Source organism: Somniosus microcephalus, chromosome 7 (genome assembly GCF_052327205.1).
Source record: "Somniosus microcephalus isolate GS21.2 chromosome 7, FLI_Smic_1.0, whole genome shotgun sequence".
NCBI lineage: Eukaryota > Metazoa > Chordata > Chondrichthyes > Squaliformes > Somniosidae > Somniosus > Somniosus microcephalus.
Window position 1 is genome coordinate 114545079 of NC_140993.1, and position 14814 is coordinate 114559892.

General features: G+C 45.5%; 1 protein-coding gene across 1 annotated transcript in view; it reads left to right on the plus strand.

Moving 5' to 3' along the window:
- LOC147114852 (putative Polycomb group protein ASXL3) overlaps window positions 1-14814 on the plus strand; it is a 440803-nt gene that overhangs the window by 43334 nt on the left and 382655 nt on the right. The window contains exon 2 of the mRNA XM_085992855.1: window positions 14367-14449. Coding sequence (XP_085848981.1) covers window positions 14367-14449 — 83 coding nt within the window. The remainder of the gene's footprint in view (window positions 1-14366; window positions 14450-14814) is intronic.

Sequence of the window (14814 nt, forward strand, 5' to 3'; positions counted from 1 at the left end):
CTATCAAGAGATGGTGCCAAGCAGAGGTGAGACACAGGAAGTCACTCTGGACCACTTTTGCAGATCTCTTAACAAATAATTGCAGAAGAGAGTTGGCAAGGCCTGAAACCTGAATGTATGTTTCCCTGTTCGCCAGCCCTTGATGCCATTGGGAAACTAAATAAGAGAGGCGAATAGATTATGGTAGAATGTACAGAATCTTTAGGAATTTTTTGCACAGCAGTTCATTTTTTACAGCAAAGTTTACAGAAACAAGTGTTCTTAATTTAAATGGCAGAATCCAGTTCTTGGGTTGACTTTTGTCTTACTTACATCTATCAAAAAATCTGTTTTAGTAATGTAATTGAAACCTAGTCAGACACTTTCTAGTACATCACTTAACTTCAGATTTTAACTGCTGTGCTGTAATTCTGGAAGAGGTTAATGTATTATCTATTATTGTGTTACATACTCGTATACCATGAGCTAGAACTGTGTACATTTCATTGCTGGTTTAGTTGCTTTCACTTCCTCTTCTGGTTCTTTCTCAAAGTCCTATTACAATCTTCAATAAGTTTTCACGTTAGAGTTTTTTAGAAAACAAAACATCTGTGGCTGCTTTGACCACTACTCCCCAACAAGTTATTTTTCGCTGTAAAACAAATGAAAGACAGAGACACGATGAGTTGCTAGTGCATATGCTTGCTTTATTAGGCCAGAGCGAACTGAGCATGCTCATACCAAACCCCCTTAAGTAAAATGTATGTATTCCCTTCTCAAATACAACAAAACTGTGGTCCCATCTTTCCCAGCATTACGTGTACCACATAACAAAAGCTTCTGGCTTTTTTCTTTTAAATGAACTACAAATCTAGTAAATAACAGGTTTGCGGAGCCTTCCTGATCTCCTTACAGAAGATTTTGGTGTTGAACCAATTTTGGGGCTTTTTTTTTGGTTCCGAACTCAAAGATGATCCTGTTTCTATCTCAGATTTGTTTGAACCTGTAAATTTCACTTCAATCCACTTTGAATGACTGCTAGTACCAGGAAATAATCATTTGCTTTCTCACAGAAGTCTACATGTACTCTCTGAAAAGGTCTACTTGGCCATGGCCAGTGTTGTGGAGTTTTGGGCGGTTTGTTTCTGCAATTTTGGCAAACGCTGCATTTGCTGGAAAGTGATTCAAGATCACTGTCCAATCCAGGCCAGTAAACAAAGCTTCTTGCAATTGATTTCATACTGACGATACCTGGATGTTCAGTATGAAATTCGGCCAGAATTCTATCTCTCAAAGAAGTAGGTACCCACCACTCTGTTTCCCCACTAGATACAACCTTGCTCACAAGACAATTCAGTACGACGGTTATGGAATGGTTTCAATTCTGTGTCCATACACTGATCAGTCCATCCATTCAATGTGTTTACATACAATCTTTTCAGTACTGAATCCTTTTGAGTCTCATCTGCAATCTCTGTTGCATTCACGGGAAAATCTTTGTCAACTGGACCTAATGTGAAAATCTCACCTTCACTCCCAACACAGGAGTCTTCATGTGGCAACCTGGACAAGGCATCTGCAATTGCATTTTGCTTTGAAGTGCAATATTCAATTGTGTAGTCATATTGTGACAACAACACTGCCCAACGTTGCATTCTTATGCGGCCATTGCCGGGTTGGCAGATTTGGGCCCCAATTGCTAGTAGCGGTTATCAGGGTAAACTTTCTGCCGATTAGGAACTGTTGGAATTTCTTGATTTCAAACTCTGTGGCGAGTGCTTCCTTTTCAATTTGCTCATAGTTTCTTTTGCTCTTTGTGAGGGTTCGCGATGCGAACGCGATGGGTTTCTCTTGGCTGTCATCCATTACGTGGCTTATGACAGCTCCCACACCGTAGCTGGAAGCATCACACGCTAACTTAAGCTCACGCTCTGTGTCGTAATGCACAAGTAGAGCATCGCTAGAGAGACTTTTCTTACAAGCGTTGTACGCTTTCTGTTGCGCTTTCGTCCACTTCCACTGGACATCCTTCTTGAGGAGCTCATACAATGGAGCTAACATGGTCGCTAACTCAAGTAAGAAACGTACATAGTACTGGACCATTCCAAAGAAAGATCTTAACTCAGACACGTTAGCTGCAATTTCGCCGACGGAGGCGGGTCCGGGGCAGCCGGGGTCAGTGTCGCGGTCCCAGCCCACTGCCTTCTGCAGCCCGCACTCTCCAAGTGAGTTTACGTTGATTGGGCTTGTTAAGCCCGCCCTGCGAGGTTCCCGGACAATTAAAAGGAAGCGGGTCTGGTGACGTTATTTGTTGACGTTATTTGGGACCGCGACACTGACCCCGGCTGCCCCGGACCCGCCTCCATCGGCGAAATTGCAGCTAACGTGTCTGAGATAAGATCTTTCTTTGGAATGGTCCAGTACTATGTACGTTTCTTACTTGAGTTAGCAGACAACACAAAGCTGGGTGGGAGGGTAAGCTGTGAGGAGGATGTCGTGAAACTCCAGTACGATCTGGACAGATTGGGTGATTGGGCAGAAACATGGCAAATGCACTATAATGTGGATAAATGTGAGGTTATCCACTTTGGTGGCAAAAACAGGAAGGCAGATTATTATTTGAATGGCAATAGATTGGGAGAAGGGGAAGTGCAAAGAGACCTGGGTGTTCTTGTGCACCAGTCGCTGAAGGTAAGCATGCAGGTGCAGCAGGCGGTTAAGAAGGCAAATGGTATGTTGGCCTTCGTAGCAAGAGGGTTCGAGTACAGGAACAAGGATGTCTTGCTACAGTTGTACAGGGCCTTGGTGAGACCACACCTTGAGTACTGTGTGCAGTTTTGGTCGCCTTACCTGAGGAAGGACATTCTTGCCATGGAAGGAGTGCAGCGAAGATTCACCAGGCTGATACCTGGGATGGCAGGAATGACGTATGAGGAGAGATTGTGTCGATTGGGCTTATACTCACTGGAGTTTAGAAGATTGAGAGGGGATCTCATCGAAACCTATAAAATTCTGTCAGGCCTGGACAGACTAGATGCAGGAAGGATGTTTATGATGGCCGGGGAGTCCAGAACCAGGGGTCATAGTCTAAGGATAAGGGGTAAGCCATTTAGGACTGAAATGAGGAGGACTTTCTTCACCCAGAGAGTGGTGAACCTGTGGAATTCTCTGCCACAGAGGGCGGTGGAGGCCAGTTCATTAAATATATTCAAAAAAGAGTTGGATATATTTCTTAAGGCTAAAGGGATCAAGGGATATGGGGAGAAGGCAGGGACAGGGTACTGAATTTGGATGATCAGCCATGATCTAATTGAATGGCGGAGCAGGCTCGAAGGGCCGAATGGCCTACTCCTGCTCCTATCTTCTATGTTTCTATCAGCCGGTTTCTTTAAAGGGGCCATGACCAAATTGATTTTGACAGTTCTGTTGTCTGTGTTCTACAGCATTGAGGTGCTGCAAACACTGACAAGTACTGCACCCAGGCTCTCCCACAGCACGCAGGGAGGTTCTCTTTTCTTCCCATGGGCGGAAGCGACCTCCCCAGGAGATCAACGCAACCTGGTTGCACATTGCACTGGAGGGCACAAGCAGGGATGTCGCCAGGAGGACCAGGCTGCAGTAGCACAAACCTTTCAATGATCCCAGTAGATCACGAAACGTTACTGCCAAGCCACACTCAACCTCATCCTGCTGTGCCACTCATTACATTCCCATCACTCTGCACTCCCTACCCTACTCCTGCACATCTTTATTCACACCAACTTACCTTGCACCTCCACCCATCCCTCTCTGTCTACATTATCACTTCCCCATTTCACTAGCCACCCCTCACACTCACCCTCATCCTACTGCAAACATACCAACTAACAACACACAAGGGTAGGCACTTGGGTGGTTTAGCCAATGTTCATGTGAAGTTTCTGGTAATGTGCTGTCAAACATTAAAACCTTTATCTTCAGCACGTTGTGTTCTTGGACAGATTTGTGTGCATCTTTGGAAGTGGCTTAATGAGTTGCAGTGAATGGTGAGACATAAGAGTAACCCCCCCTCCTGCCCCCCGCAATGCTGATGAGTATGGCTTGGGCATTGTGTAGGGATTCCTTGTCCAGGTTGCCACATCAAGGGCAACAATGCTGATGGAATAGATGGCAGGTGAGGCTGCATTTTGCTTTGAAGTGCAATATTCAATCGTGTAGGCAAATGGTATGTTGGCCTTCATAGCGAGAGGATTCGAGTACAGGAGCAAGGATGTCTTGCTGCAGTTGAGATGACAGAAGCAATCTGTCAATGGTAAGAGAGGTTGTTCCAATGAGGTGACGCTGGATAGAGAGTTGGCTCCAAACACTTGCAAGCTGCAGAAAGCTCAATATGTCTTCCAAATGCAGTAACCAATAGTTTCTGAGCTTTGAAAGTGAACAGCTGTAACATGGGATCTTTCATACAACTTTGGCAGCTGTTAGGTCATGAGATCATTCAATGCTGAATCCACTCATGGCATGCTGAGCGGACGTGTTTCCAGAGCAGTGGGTAACCTGTGGAGGAGCACGCAAAATTGGAGTGCAGGCTTAAAATAACAGTTAATTGGATGTTAACTACCAATTTAATCATGTGAATTGCCTCCCCCGCTGCTTAGTGTTGGGTCTGTTCAGCGCCGACAGACCCGACACCTGGGAGACTCGCGTGGAGGTGGGTTGACAGCGGGTTCCCTCCCCATTGTCAATCTTTGCTATTTTGACATCGGACCCGCCTCCAAACCCGCCCTCTGAGCGCCGGCAAAATCCAGCCCGTTTTGTGGCTTTGGAGCATTGATGACAGCATCAACCTTTTCCTTCACTGGTTGCAAGCCATTTGCATCAACTTTCAGACCAAGGTACACAACCTCAGGCTCCACAAAAGCACATTTGCTCCTTTTCAATTTTACATTGTGGGCATTCAACCTTTGAAGCTCTATATCTAACGCTTTTAGATTTCTTCCTCGCTGCTTGTTGCGATCAGCACATTGTCTTGATTGCATAGCAAAATTACGGCAGCTTGTGTTGATGGTGATAATGTTGACTCTCTTTGTCAACATTCAGCTGAGCGTAAGTGTGCGACAGGTCAAGCTTGGAGAAAACCTTTGAACCAGAGAGTGCTGCATACAAATCTTGTGACGTAGGTAACGGGTACTGCTCATTGTCAACTGCTTGGTTGATAGTAACTTTGTGGTCACCGCACAAGTGTACAGTTTTGTCTGCTTTGGGCACTACCACAATCAGGGTAGCTCATTCTCTTTTGTCAGTTTTTACTAGCACTCCATTCTCTCTGAGCTTCGCTAGCTCTTCCTCCACCTGACTTTTCAATGCATAGGGGACTGGCCTTGCCTTACAATAGACAGGCTTTGCATTGGACTTGATGCGGATATGCGCGTCATACCCAGTGATGCCCTCATAATTGTCTGTGAACATGCTTTCATACTTGTTCAGCATTGTGTCAAGTCGCTTCTTTGAAGCATCTACACTGAAGACATTTTCCCAGTCTAGTTTTAACTTTCTCAACCAGTCTTTGCCCATGAGAGTTAGCCTGTTGTAGCTCGCTAAAATAGTAGGCAGCTTTGCTGACTGGTCATTGTGTGGAACTGTATATTCCATTTGTCCACATGTCTCTAGGATTTCTCCAGATTAGATTTTTAACTCTTTGTAAGTAGTATTTAATTAAACGTACTCTCATAGGTGTCCTTACTCATGATAGAGCAGTCCGCCGCTGTGTCGATACACGTATCAATATATTGCTCATTGATCAAAAGTTTTGTACAAAAGTCTTTTTCCTGACTGCTAGTTCTTCAACATCAGGTGTGTTCACTTCAATGTTGTGAACTTCTTCCTTTTGTTGTAGCTGCTTTGCATTGCCGCTAGAATGGTTCTTACTTCCTGCTTTAGATCTAGCTCTGCAAGCTGTTGAAATATAGCCTTGCTTCTGACAGTGAAAACACTTTGCATTTCTGTATTGGCAGGGCTGTAGTGAGTGATTCCCATTGAAGCGATAATAATTCACTGAACTGCTCTCACTGACATGCTTTTGACTCGGTCTCACAACTTTAGGTTTGGCAGTGGCTTTGTGACTGTAGACCTCAGCTGCATTAGTCACTTGAGTTGGACAGAGCTCCCTAGCATTCTTAGATGCCATCCCCATAGATAGGGCAATTTTGTATGCTATGTCAAACGTTAGGTTCAGAGTGTTCAATAACTTGGACTGTGTGCGCTCATCCACCAGTCCACACACAAATTTATCTCGCAACACACGATCCAAAAATGTGCCGAAGTTACAATGCAAAGACAGGTTCTTAAGAACTACAATGTACTCACTGATGGTTTCACTTTGTTTTTGGTTTCTGGTACTAAACTTATAGCTCTCTCCTATTTCTAATGGCTTTGGGTCGAAATGGTCCTCGAGTTTCTCAACAGTGTCTTCAAACGACGCATCCTTCGCTTTCCTTGGCGCGAGTAGGTTTGTCAAAGTTCCGTAAACATCGGGCCCAATCTCCATTAGAAAAATTTATTTCTTCCATTCATGAATTACTTTATTTTGAGCTTTGAACATTCTCATCTGCACCTTCGGTCTCAATAATGTTATTGGCCTTAAAAAAAAAAAAAAAATCTCCAATGTGAGAACTGAATGGTTCGCGAGCTCGGTCATACATGCCAAGGCTTCCGCTGAATCTCATAGGCATGGCCATGATTGTCTTGATCCTGTTGAACAGTGACCTGTGCGAATCAATGCCACTGTTGCTGTATATACATACACGCGAAGGCGAAGCACAGACAATTCTGCATGAGAATTAATGGTAAAACAGCGCAAAAATTTAGTTTAGATGTCACAAATTCACTTTTTTTTTATTCATTGATGGGATGTGGGCATCGCTGGCTGGCTAGGCCTGCATTTAGTGCCCATCCCTAATTGCCCTTGAGAAGATGGTGGTGAGCCGCCTTCTTGAACCGCTGCAGTCCATATGGTGTAGGTACACCCACAATGCTGTTAGGAAGTGAGTTCCAGGATTTTGGCCCAGCGACAGTGAAGGAACGGCGATACAGGTCCAAGTCAGGATGGTGTGTGCCTTGGAGGGGAACTTGTAGGTGGTGATGTTCCCATGCGTCTGCTGCCCTTGTCCTTCTAAGTGGTAGAAGTCACGGGTTTGGAAGGTGCTGTTGAAGGAGCTTTGGCGAGTTGCTGCAGTGCATCTTGTAGATGGTACACACTGCAGCCACAGTGCGCCGGTGGTGGAGGGAGTGAATGTTGAAGGTGGTGGATGGAGTGCCAATCAAGCGGGCTGCTTTATCCTGAATGGTGTCGAGCTTCTTGAGTGTTGTTGGAGCTGCACTCATCCAGGCAAGTGGAGAGTATTCCATCACACTCCTGACTTGTGCCTTGTAGATGGCGGAAAGGCTTTGGGGAGTCAGGAGGTGAGACACTCGCCGCAGAATTCCCAGCCTCTGGCCTGCTCTTGTAGCCACAGTATTTATATGGCTGGTCCAGTTAAGTTTCTGATCAATGGTAACCCCCAGGATGTTGATAGTGGGGGATTCAGCGATGGTAATGCCATTGAATGTCAAGGGGAGATGGTTAGAGTCTCGCTTGTTGGAGATGGTCATTGCCTGGCACTTGTGTGGTGCGAATGTTACTTGCCACTTGTCAGCCCAAGTCTGAATGTTGTCCAGGTCTTGCTGCATATGGACATGGACTGCGTCAGCATCTGACGAGTCTCGAATGGTGCTGAACAGTGTGCAATTATCAGCGAACATCCCCACTTCTGACCTTATGATGGAGGGAAGGTCATTGATGAAACAGCTGAAGATGGTTGGGCCTAGGACACTGCCCTGAGGAACTCCTGCAGTGATGTCATGTGATTGAGATGAATGACCTCCAACAACCACAGCCAACTTCCTTTGTGCTTGGTATGATTCCAACCAATGGAGAGTTTTCCCCTTGATTCCCATTGACTTCAGTTTTGCTAGGGCTCCTTGATGCCACACTCGATCAAGTGCTGCCTTGATGTCAAGGGCAGTCACTCTCACCTCACCTCTTGAGTTTAGCTCTTTTGTCCATGTTTGGACCAAGGCTGTAATGAGGTCAGGAGCTGAGTGGCCCTGGCGGAACCAAAACTGGGCGTCAGTTAGCAGGTTATTGCTGAGTAAGTGCCGCTTGATAGCACTGTCGACGACACCTTCCATCACTTTGCTCATGATTGAGAGTAGACTGATGGGACGGTAATTGGCCGGGTCGGATTTGTCCTGCTTTTTGTAGACAGGACATACTTGGGCAATTTTCCACATTGCCGGGTAGATGCCAGTGTTGTAGCTGTACTGGAACTTGTCCACTCGAAGATTGAACACTGTGTCTTTCCATGATCCCTAAAAATGGCTTTGGGATCCCATCCTCATTTCCAAAATGTAATATATGTGGGTAGAACAAATGAAGGACAGAGACTCGATGAGTTGCTAGTCCATGTCCTTGCTTTATTAGGCCAGAGCAAACTGAGCATAGTCATACCAAACCATGTGAACCAAACATTACAGTCGCTGCAATTGCTAATTCAGCCTATATTTTCTGTCACATTTTGCTTTATTTATTTACCAGAACTCGAACCAAATACTTTATTAGTTTTGTCTCTCTCCAGTTGGTTGGTTTTAAGAACTGTAACTGGCCAAGAGGCAGATGGAAGAGGGCGCTAACGGCGCGCAAAGCAACTAGTGCCCGGGCGCGGCGCCGCCAATGCCGCCTGCAAAATTCAGCGGGAGGTTAGCAGTGGCGGTAATTAGCGCCCCGCAGCGCTGCGCCACCAGCGATGACATCATCGGCGTGCGCAGCCTCCCATTTGCGCCCCGGCTGCGATCTTCGGTAGTGCCCCCGACTTACCGCTGGACGCTATGTCCGACGGGGTCAGGGGGGCCTATCTGCAGCCAGGGCGGCGCTATTTAAAGGCGAGGTGCCAGGCGGCCATTTTTGTTGCTGGCCGCCTGCCAGCACCTGCCTCCGCTGCCGTCCCTGGCCTCCTGAGCACCCCCACCCCCGCGGAGTGCCGGCTGCGCTCCATGAGCTCGGCACTTCTCTTGAGTGCCGGGCTCTTTTGCCGGCACTCTGATCCCAGTGGTCCAGCTGGGCCCCGGGTCGCGCTGCACAAGGCCCCTCCCCTTTAAGAAGGAAGAAGGCCTGCAATACCACGGCGCAACGTGCCACAGCGCCCCACTTCCCTCTTGGGGTGCTACCACTCAATTTTGGCTGTGGGGGGCCGCTAATTTTTTCGTAGCGCCCCGGCAAAGTTAGCGCCCCAAAGGGGACACAACTCAATTTTCCCCCCCATTATCTTTCAGCAGCCTCTGGGCCAGCTTAAAGTGATTCACACTCCTTTCTCTAAGAAAGCCTCTGGCCTCTCCAGGCTGGCATAGCTTGGATCAGCTTTTGCGTATTCAGGAGTTGTATCACTTTTTGAATAGGATTATTCTGCTACATCACCCGTATGTCTGTATGCAATGAAGCGTGAAAGTTCCCTGCCTATGTACAAATTGTATTCTTGAATGAGAACTGAATTTGCTTAAGTTCAGTTGCACTAGCAGCAACAACATGAATTCTATCTGTGAATGTCAAAATGACTTTAGTTTGCGCAGGAAAACACGAATAGCCAATGCATTCTGAAAGACTTGGTCACTGCATTTCATTAATAGCCGGAATACTTGAAATTTGAGCCACAAAAGCATTACAATATTCAAGTAGAATATTTTATATTTTAACATAGCTTCTTATGTTCACTAACTCTCCGAACTACTGATGTTTTCCTGCTGATTTAAATGTTATCTATCTACATTTATAGCTTTCTGAAGAGTTGGCAATGCTGTTAGGCCACCAGTACATCAAAATCAATGGGAAATGCTAAAGTCTGCTATTCTTACTTAATTACAGTGGTGCTGTAATTTCTCAGCCTGTGAAAAGAAACAAAGTGAGAAGACACTTTGGATGTGGAGGGGGATCGTGATGGTGGAATTTTGGGCGGGACCCAGTTTGCACTCCATCTCAGCCCCTTTCTTTAACTTGGAAAATTTCAACATCATTCAGAGGAAAGACTGGCGAGATGACTTCAAGTCAGAATTTTTACCAGTTCTGCCTTTACTAGGGCATGAAGCAGGTGTATTTACTTCACTAATGTGGTGGTATGGACCTAATGCCAGTTCCTTGGCAGCAATCAACCACCAAGAAACCAGCAAATAAATTGAATTTATTTTTATAAATGTACTCTTCAATTAGAACAGTCTCGATCCCCTGATGGAGTAGCAAGGTGCCATTCCAATATTCCTGGCCAATCTCACAGGGCAGATAGCCAGGGGCCGCCAAAGAGATGGTATGAGGACAACATTTCAAAAAGCATCAAAAGGAACAGTAAAATATTTTACAATTATATCAGTAAAAAAGAATTGATAAAAGTGAGAGGATGATGATCAGAAAATGGCAGAGGCATTTAATAAGTATTTTATATTGGTGTTCACTAAAGAAAAAGATATCAGAATGGAGGTGAATCCTGAAGTGATTGAGCACGAGATAAGCGATATTATGATGGATAAAAGGAAAATTTTAGATGTTAGGTTAAAAGAAGACAAAGCACCAGGGCCTGACAGGATACATCCAAGGATCCTCAGGAGAGGAGGGAGGGAGGGGGGGGGGGGAAGTTCCAAGGCTCATAGAAATTCTATTTCAGGGCTCTATTGGATATGGATATGTGCCAGAGGACTGGAGAGTGACTAATGTAGTACCCATTTTTAAAACAGGAGAGAGAGCTAATCTGGATAATTACAGGCCAGTTAGCATAGCATTTGTGGTAGCGAAAATTAATACAGTCATTAAGGTTGAAGTTACCATGTTTCCAAAAGAAAATAGTTAGAAATCGGCATCACAGATTTCAAAAGGAATGATTATTCTTGGCAAGCCTATTTAATTCTTTATAACAGAAAACACTGGAAAAACTCAGCAGGCCAGGCAGCATCCGTGGAGAGAGAAACAGAGTTAACATTTCAGGTCGATGACCCTTCATCAGAACTGGAAAAAAGCAGGAAATGGAAAGCAAGTTTAGGGGCTGGGAAAAGGGGGGAGGGGATGAAAGAACAAAAGGGAAGGTCAGTGATAGGATAGAAGGCGGGAGAGATTAAGAGCTATTAAGAGATATTCAAGGCAAGAGGAGGTGTTAATGGGACAGGTTAAGGAATAAAGGATGGCTCTAGATGAGGTGTGAATTGCGCTGGCAGAATGAAGGACAGCTGCCATGTGGGAGGGAAGAAAAAAAGGGGGGCCAAACAAAAAGTGTGGATAAAAAAAGATATATATGTATGTATGTGTGATAGGGGCCGAGGTTATGATCTGAAATTGTTGAACTCTATGTTGAACCCAGAGGGCTGTAGAGTGCCTAATCGAAAGATGAGGTGCTGTTCCTCGAGCTTACGTTGAGCTTCCGTGGAACAATGCAAGAGGCCGAGGACAGTGAGATCTGAGTGGGAATGGAGCGGTGAATTAAAGTGATAGGCCACCAGGAGCTCGGGGTCCCCCTTACTGACTGAATGGAGGTGTTCCGCAAAGCGGTCACCTGATCTGCATTTGGTCTCCCCGGTGTAGAGGAGACCACATCGTGAGCAGCGAATACAGTATACTAAATTGCAAGAAGTACAAGTAAATCACTGTTTCACCTGGAAGGCTTGTTTGGGGCCCTGGGAAGGGGGGAGGTATAAGGGCATGTGTTGCATCTCCTGCGCTTGCACGGGAAGGTGCCGGGCGAAGGGGAAGGGGTGCTGGGGGTAGTAGATGAGTGGACTAGGATGTCGCGGAGGGAGCAGTCCCTACAGAATGCTGAAAGGGGAGGTGAGGGGAAGATGCGTTTGGTGGTGGGATCACGCTGGAGGTGGTGGAAATGGCAGAGGATGATGCGTTGAATGTGGAGGCTGGTGGAGTGAAAGGTGAGGACAAGGGGAGCTCTATCGTGGTTCCGGGAGGGAGGGGCAGGGGTGAGGGCAGAAGTGCGGGAGATAGAATGGACACGGTCGAGGGCCGTGTCAACCACAGTAGAGGGGAATGCTCGGTTGAGGAAAAAGGAAGACATGTCAGAAGCACTGGTATGGAAGGTGACATCATCGGAGCAGATGCGGTGGAGACGGAGAAACTGGGAGAATAGAATTGAGTCCTTACAGGAGGCGGGGCGGGAGGAAGTGTAGTCCAGGGAGCTGTGGGAGCCAGCGGGCTTGTAGTGAATGTTTGTCAATAACCTATCCCCAGAGATGGAGACGGAGAAGTCGAGGAAGGGAAGGGAAGAGTCGGAGATGGTCCATGTGAAGGTGACGGAAGGGTGGAAATTGGAAGCAAAGTGAATGAAATTTTCTAGTTCAGGTCAAGAGCAAGAGATTGCACCAATACAGTCATCAATGCACCGGAAAAAGAGGTGAGGGAGGGGACCTGAGTAGGACTGGAACAAAAAGTGTTCCACATATCCCACGAAAAGGCAGGCATAGCTAGGACACATGCGGGTACCCATAGCAACACCTTTGATTTGGAGGAAATGAGGGGAGTCAAAGGAGAAGTTGTTCAATGTGAGAACAAGTTCAGCCAGGCGGAGGAGGGTGGTGGTGGATGGGGACTGGTTGGGCCTCTGTTCAAGGAAGAAGCGGAGTGCCCTCAGGCCATCCTGGTGGGGGATGGAGATGTAGAGGGATTGTCCGTCCATAGTGAAAAGGAGGCGGTTGGGGCCGGGAAACTGGAAACTGTTAAAGTGGCGGAGGGCATCGGAAGAGTCTCGGATGTAGGTGGGAAGAGACTGGACAAGGGGAGAAAAAAAGATTTGAGATAGGAAGAGATAAGTTCCGTGGGGCAAGAACAGGCTTCTTCCCTCCCACATGGCAGCTGTCCTTCATTCTGCCAGCGCAATTCACACCTCATCTAGAGCCATCCTTTGTTCCTTAACCTGTCCTATTAACACCTCCTCTTGCCTTGAATATCTCTTAATGTCTCTTAATCTCTCCTGCTTTCTATCCAATCACTGACTTTCCCTTTTGTTCTTTCATCCCTTCCCCCTTTTCCCAGCCCCTAAACTTGCTTTCCATTTCCTGCTTTTTTCCAGTTCTGACGAAGGGTCATTGACCTGAAATGTTAACTCTGTTTCTCTCTCCACGGATGCTGCCTGGCCTGCTGAGTTTTTCCAGCGTTTTCTGTTGTTATTTAGGATTTCCAGCATCCGCAGTATTTTGCTATCGTATTTAATTCTTTGTGGAGGTAAATGACATGGTAGATGAGGAAATGCAATGGACGGTAGTGCACATGGAACTGAGGAAAGCCTTTGACAAGGTATCACACAGGTGATTACTAGAGAAGATTAAGGAATATGGAATTAAGGGGAGGATAGCAAACTAAGTTAAAATTAACCAGAACAGAGAAAACAGAGTAGGGATTAAGGGCAGTTTTTCAGAATGGTTTGAAGTGGGTTGAGGTGCTATTTTGTTGTAACAAGCCGCTTGACCACTGACGTAAGAAAACTACTAAGCACTTGGTCTGAGTATAAAACAAGGCTTTAATCAACTGTTTCACAACCCTGAGATTCTAGTTACAACACTAGTTCCTGGTTATAAAAACGTCCTGGAAAAGCTGGGCCCACGCCCGAGTATTTATACTCCTTGGACGGCGCCACCAGCTGGCCGCCCAGTGTTATTTCATGAGTCATTTCTTCATGAATGATAAGATTCATGACAACCACTATTGTAAGTCACATCATGTGGCTTTAAAAGGTAGATCCAGGGTAAATACATTCTAATTTAGATGTTCATTCCTTCAGAAACATGTTTTTAAAAAATTAGGTTATATTTTGGAACAATGAAAGATAATGCTCTATTTTAAAACCCAGCTAAATTGTGGCTAGTCTTTCTTCAGACTTGTACTTCCCAGTGGCCTATACACTGAGCAGCACTTTACTTTTCTTCTTTGTTGCAATAGCTGAAAGGAGAGAACAACAAAATGAACTATGGCTATTTTTGGATGATAATGTGCTACTCCTGTCCTTTGATTGAGAATACTGTACTCATGTTTCTCATACAATGAGACTGGTATCATTTTGACTGCTAATTATACAGTAATAGTATAATATACTGTACAGAACACCAAATTTATTTAACTTATCTGCAAGAACTGATACCTTGTTTGAGACACACCTGCTTTCAGTAAAGTCTGTTGTGGTCTCAATAGGATGTTCCTTTTTTGTCTGTTTTAAAATAAGTTAACATGTCTTTTCAATTGTGAAATTTGAGATTTTTTTTCATCAATGTAAATTTAAGAAATTTGGACATCAAGCTTTCCTTGCTCTCATGTTGTCTGCGTGCATATTTATTTTTCCCAGGTCCTGGAAAAACATCCTAACACGCCAATGACACCAAAGCAGATATTGCAAGTCATTCAGAAAGAGGGCTTGAAAGAAATGAGGTCAGTAGACTACACTGCAGCATAATTTGGGGCATTTGTTAACTTCTAAACATGGAATTTGTTACTCAAGTCTATTTTGACTTTGTAGAGATTTTCAATCCAGTTTATTAAATAATTTTTCTTGTGATTCTGTCAGACTACAAATTAGGATTCATTTTGTTATTGTGTCCCTCACGCCCTATTTACATTAACACCTTGCCTCTGCCTCCTAACTTGCACCAAGTCCCGTTCGCCCATCACCCCTGTGCTCGCTGACCTACATTGGCTCCTGGTTAAGCAGCGCCTCGATTTCAAAATTTTCATCCTTTTTTTCAAATTCCTGCATAGCCTCGCCCCTCCCTATCTCTGTAATCTCCTTCAGCCCC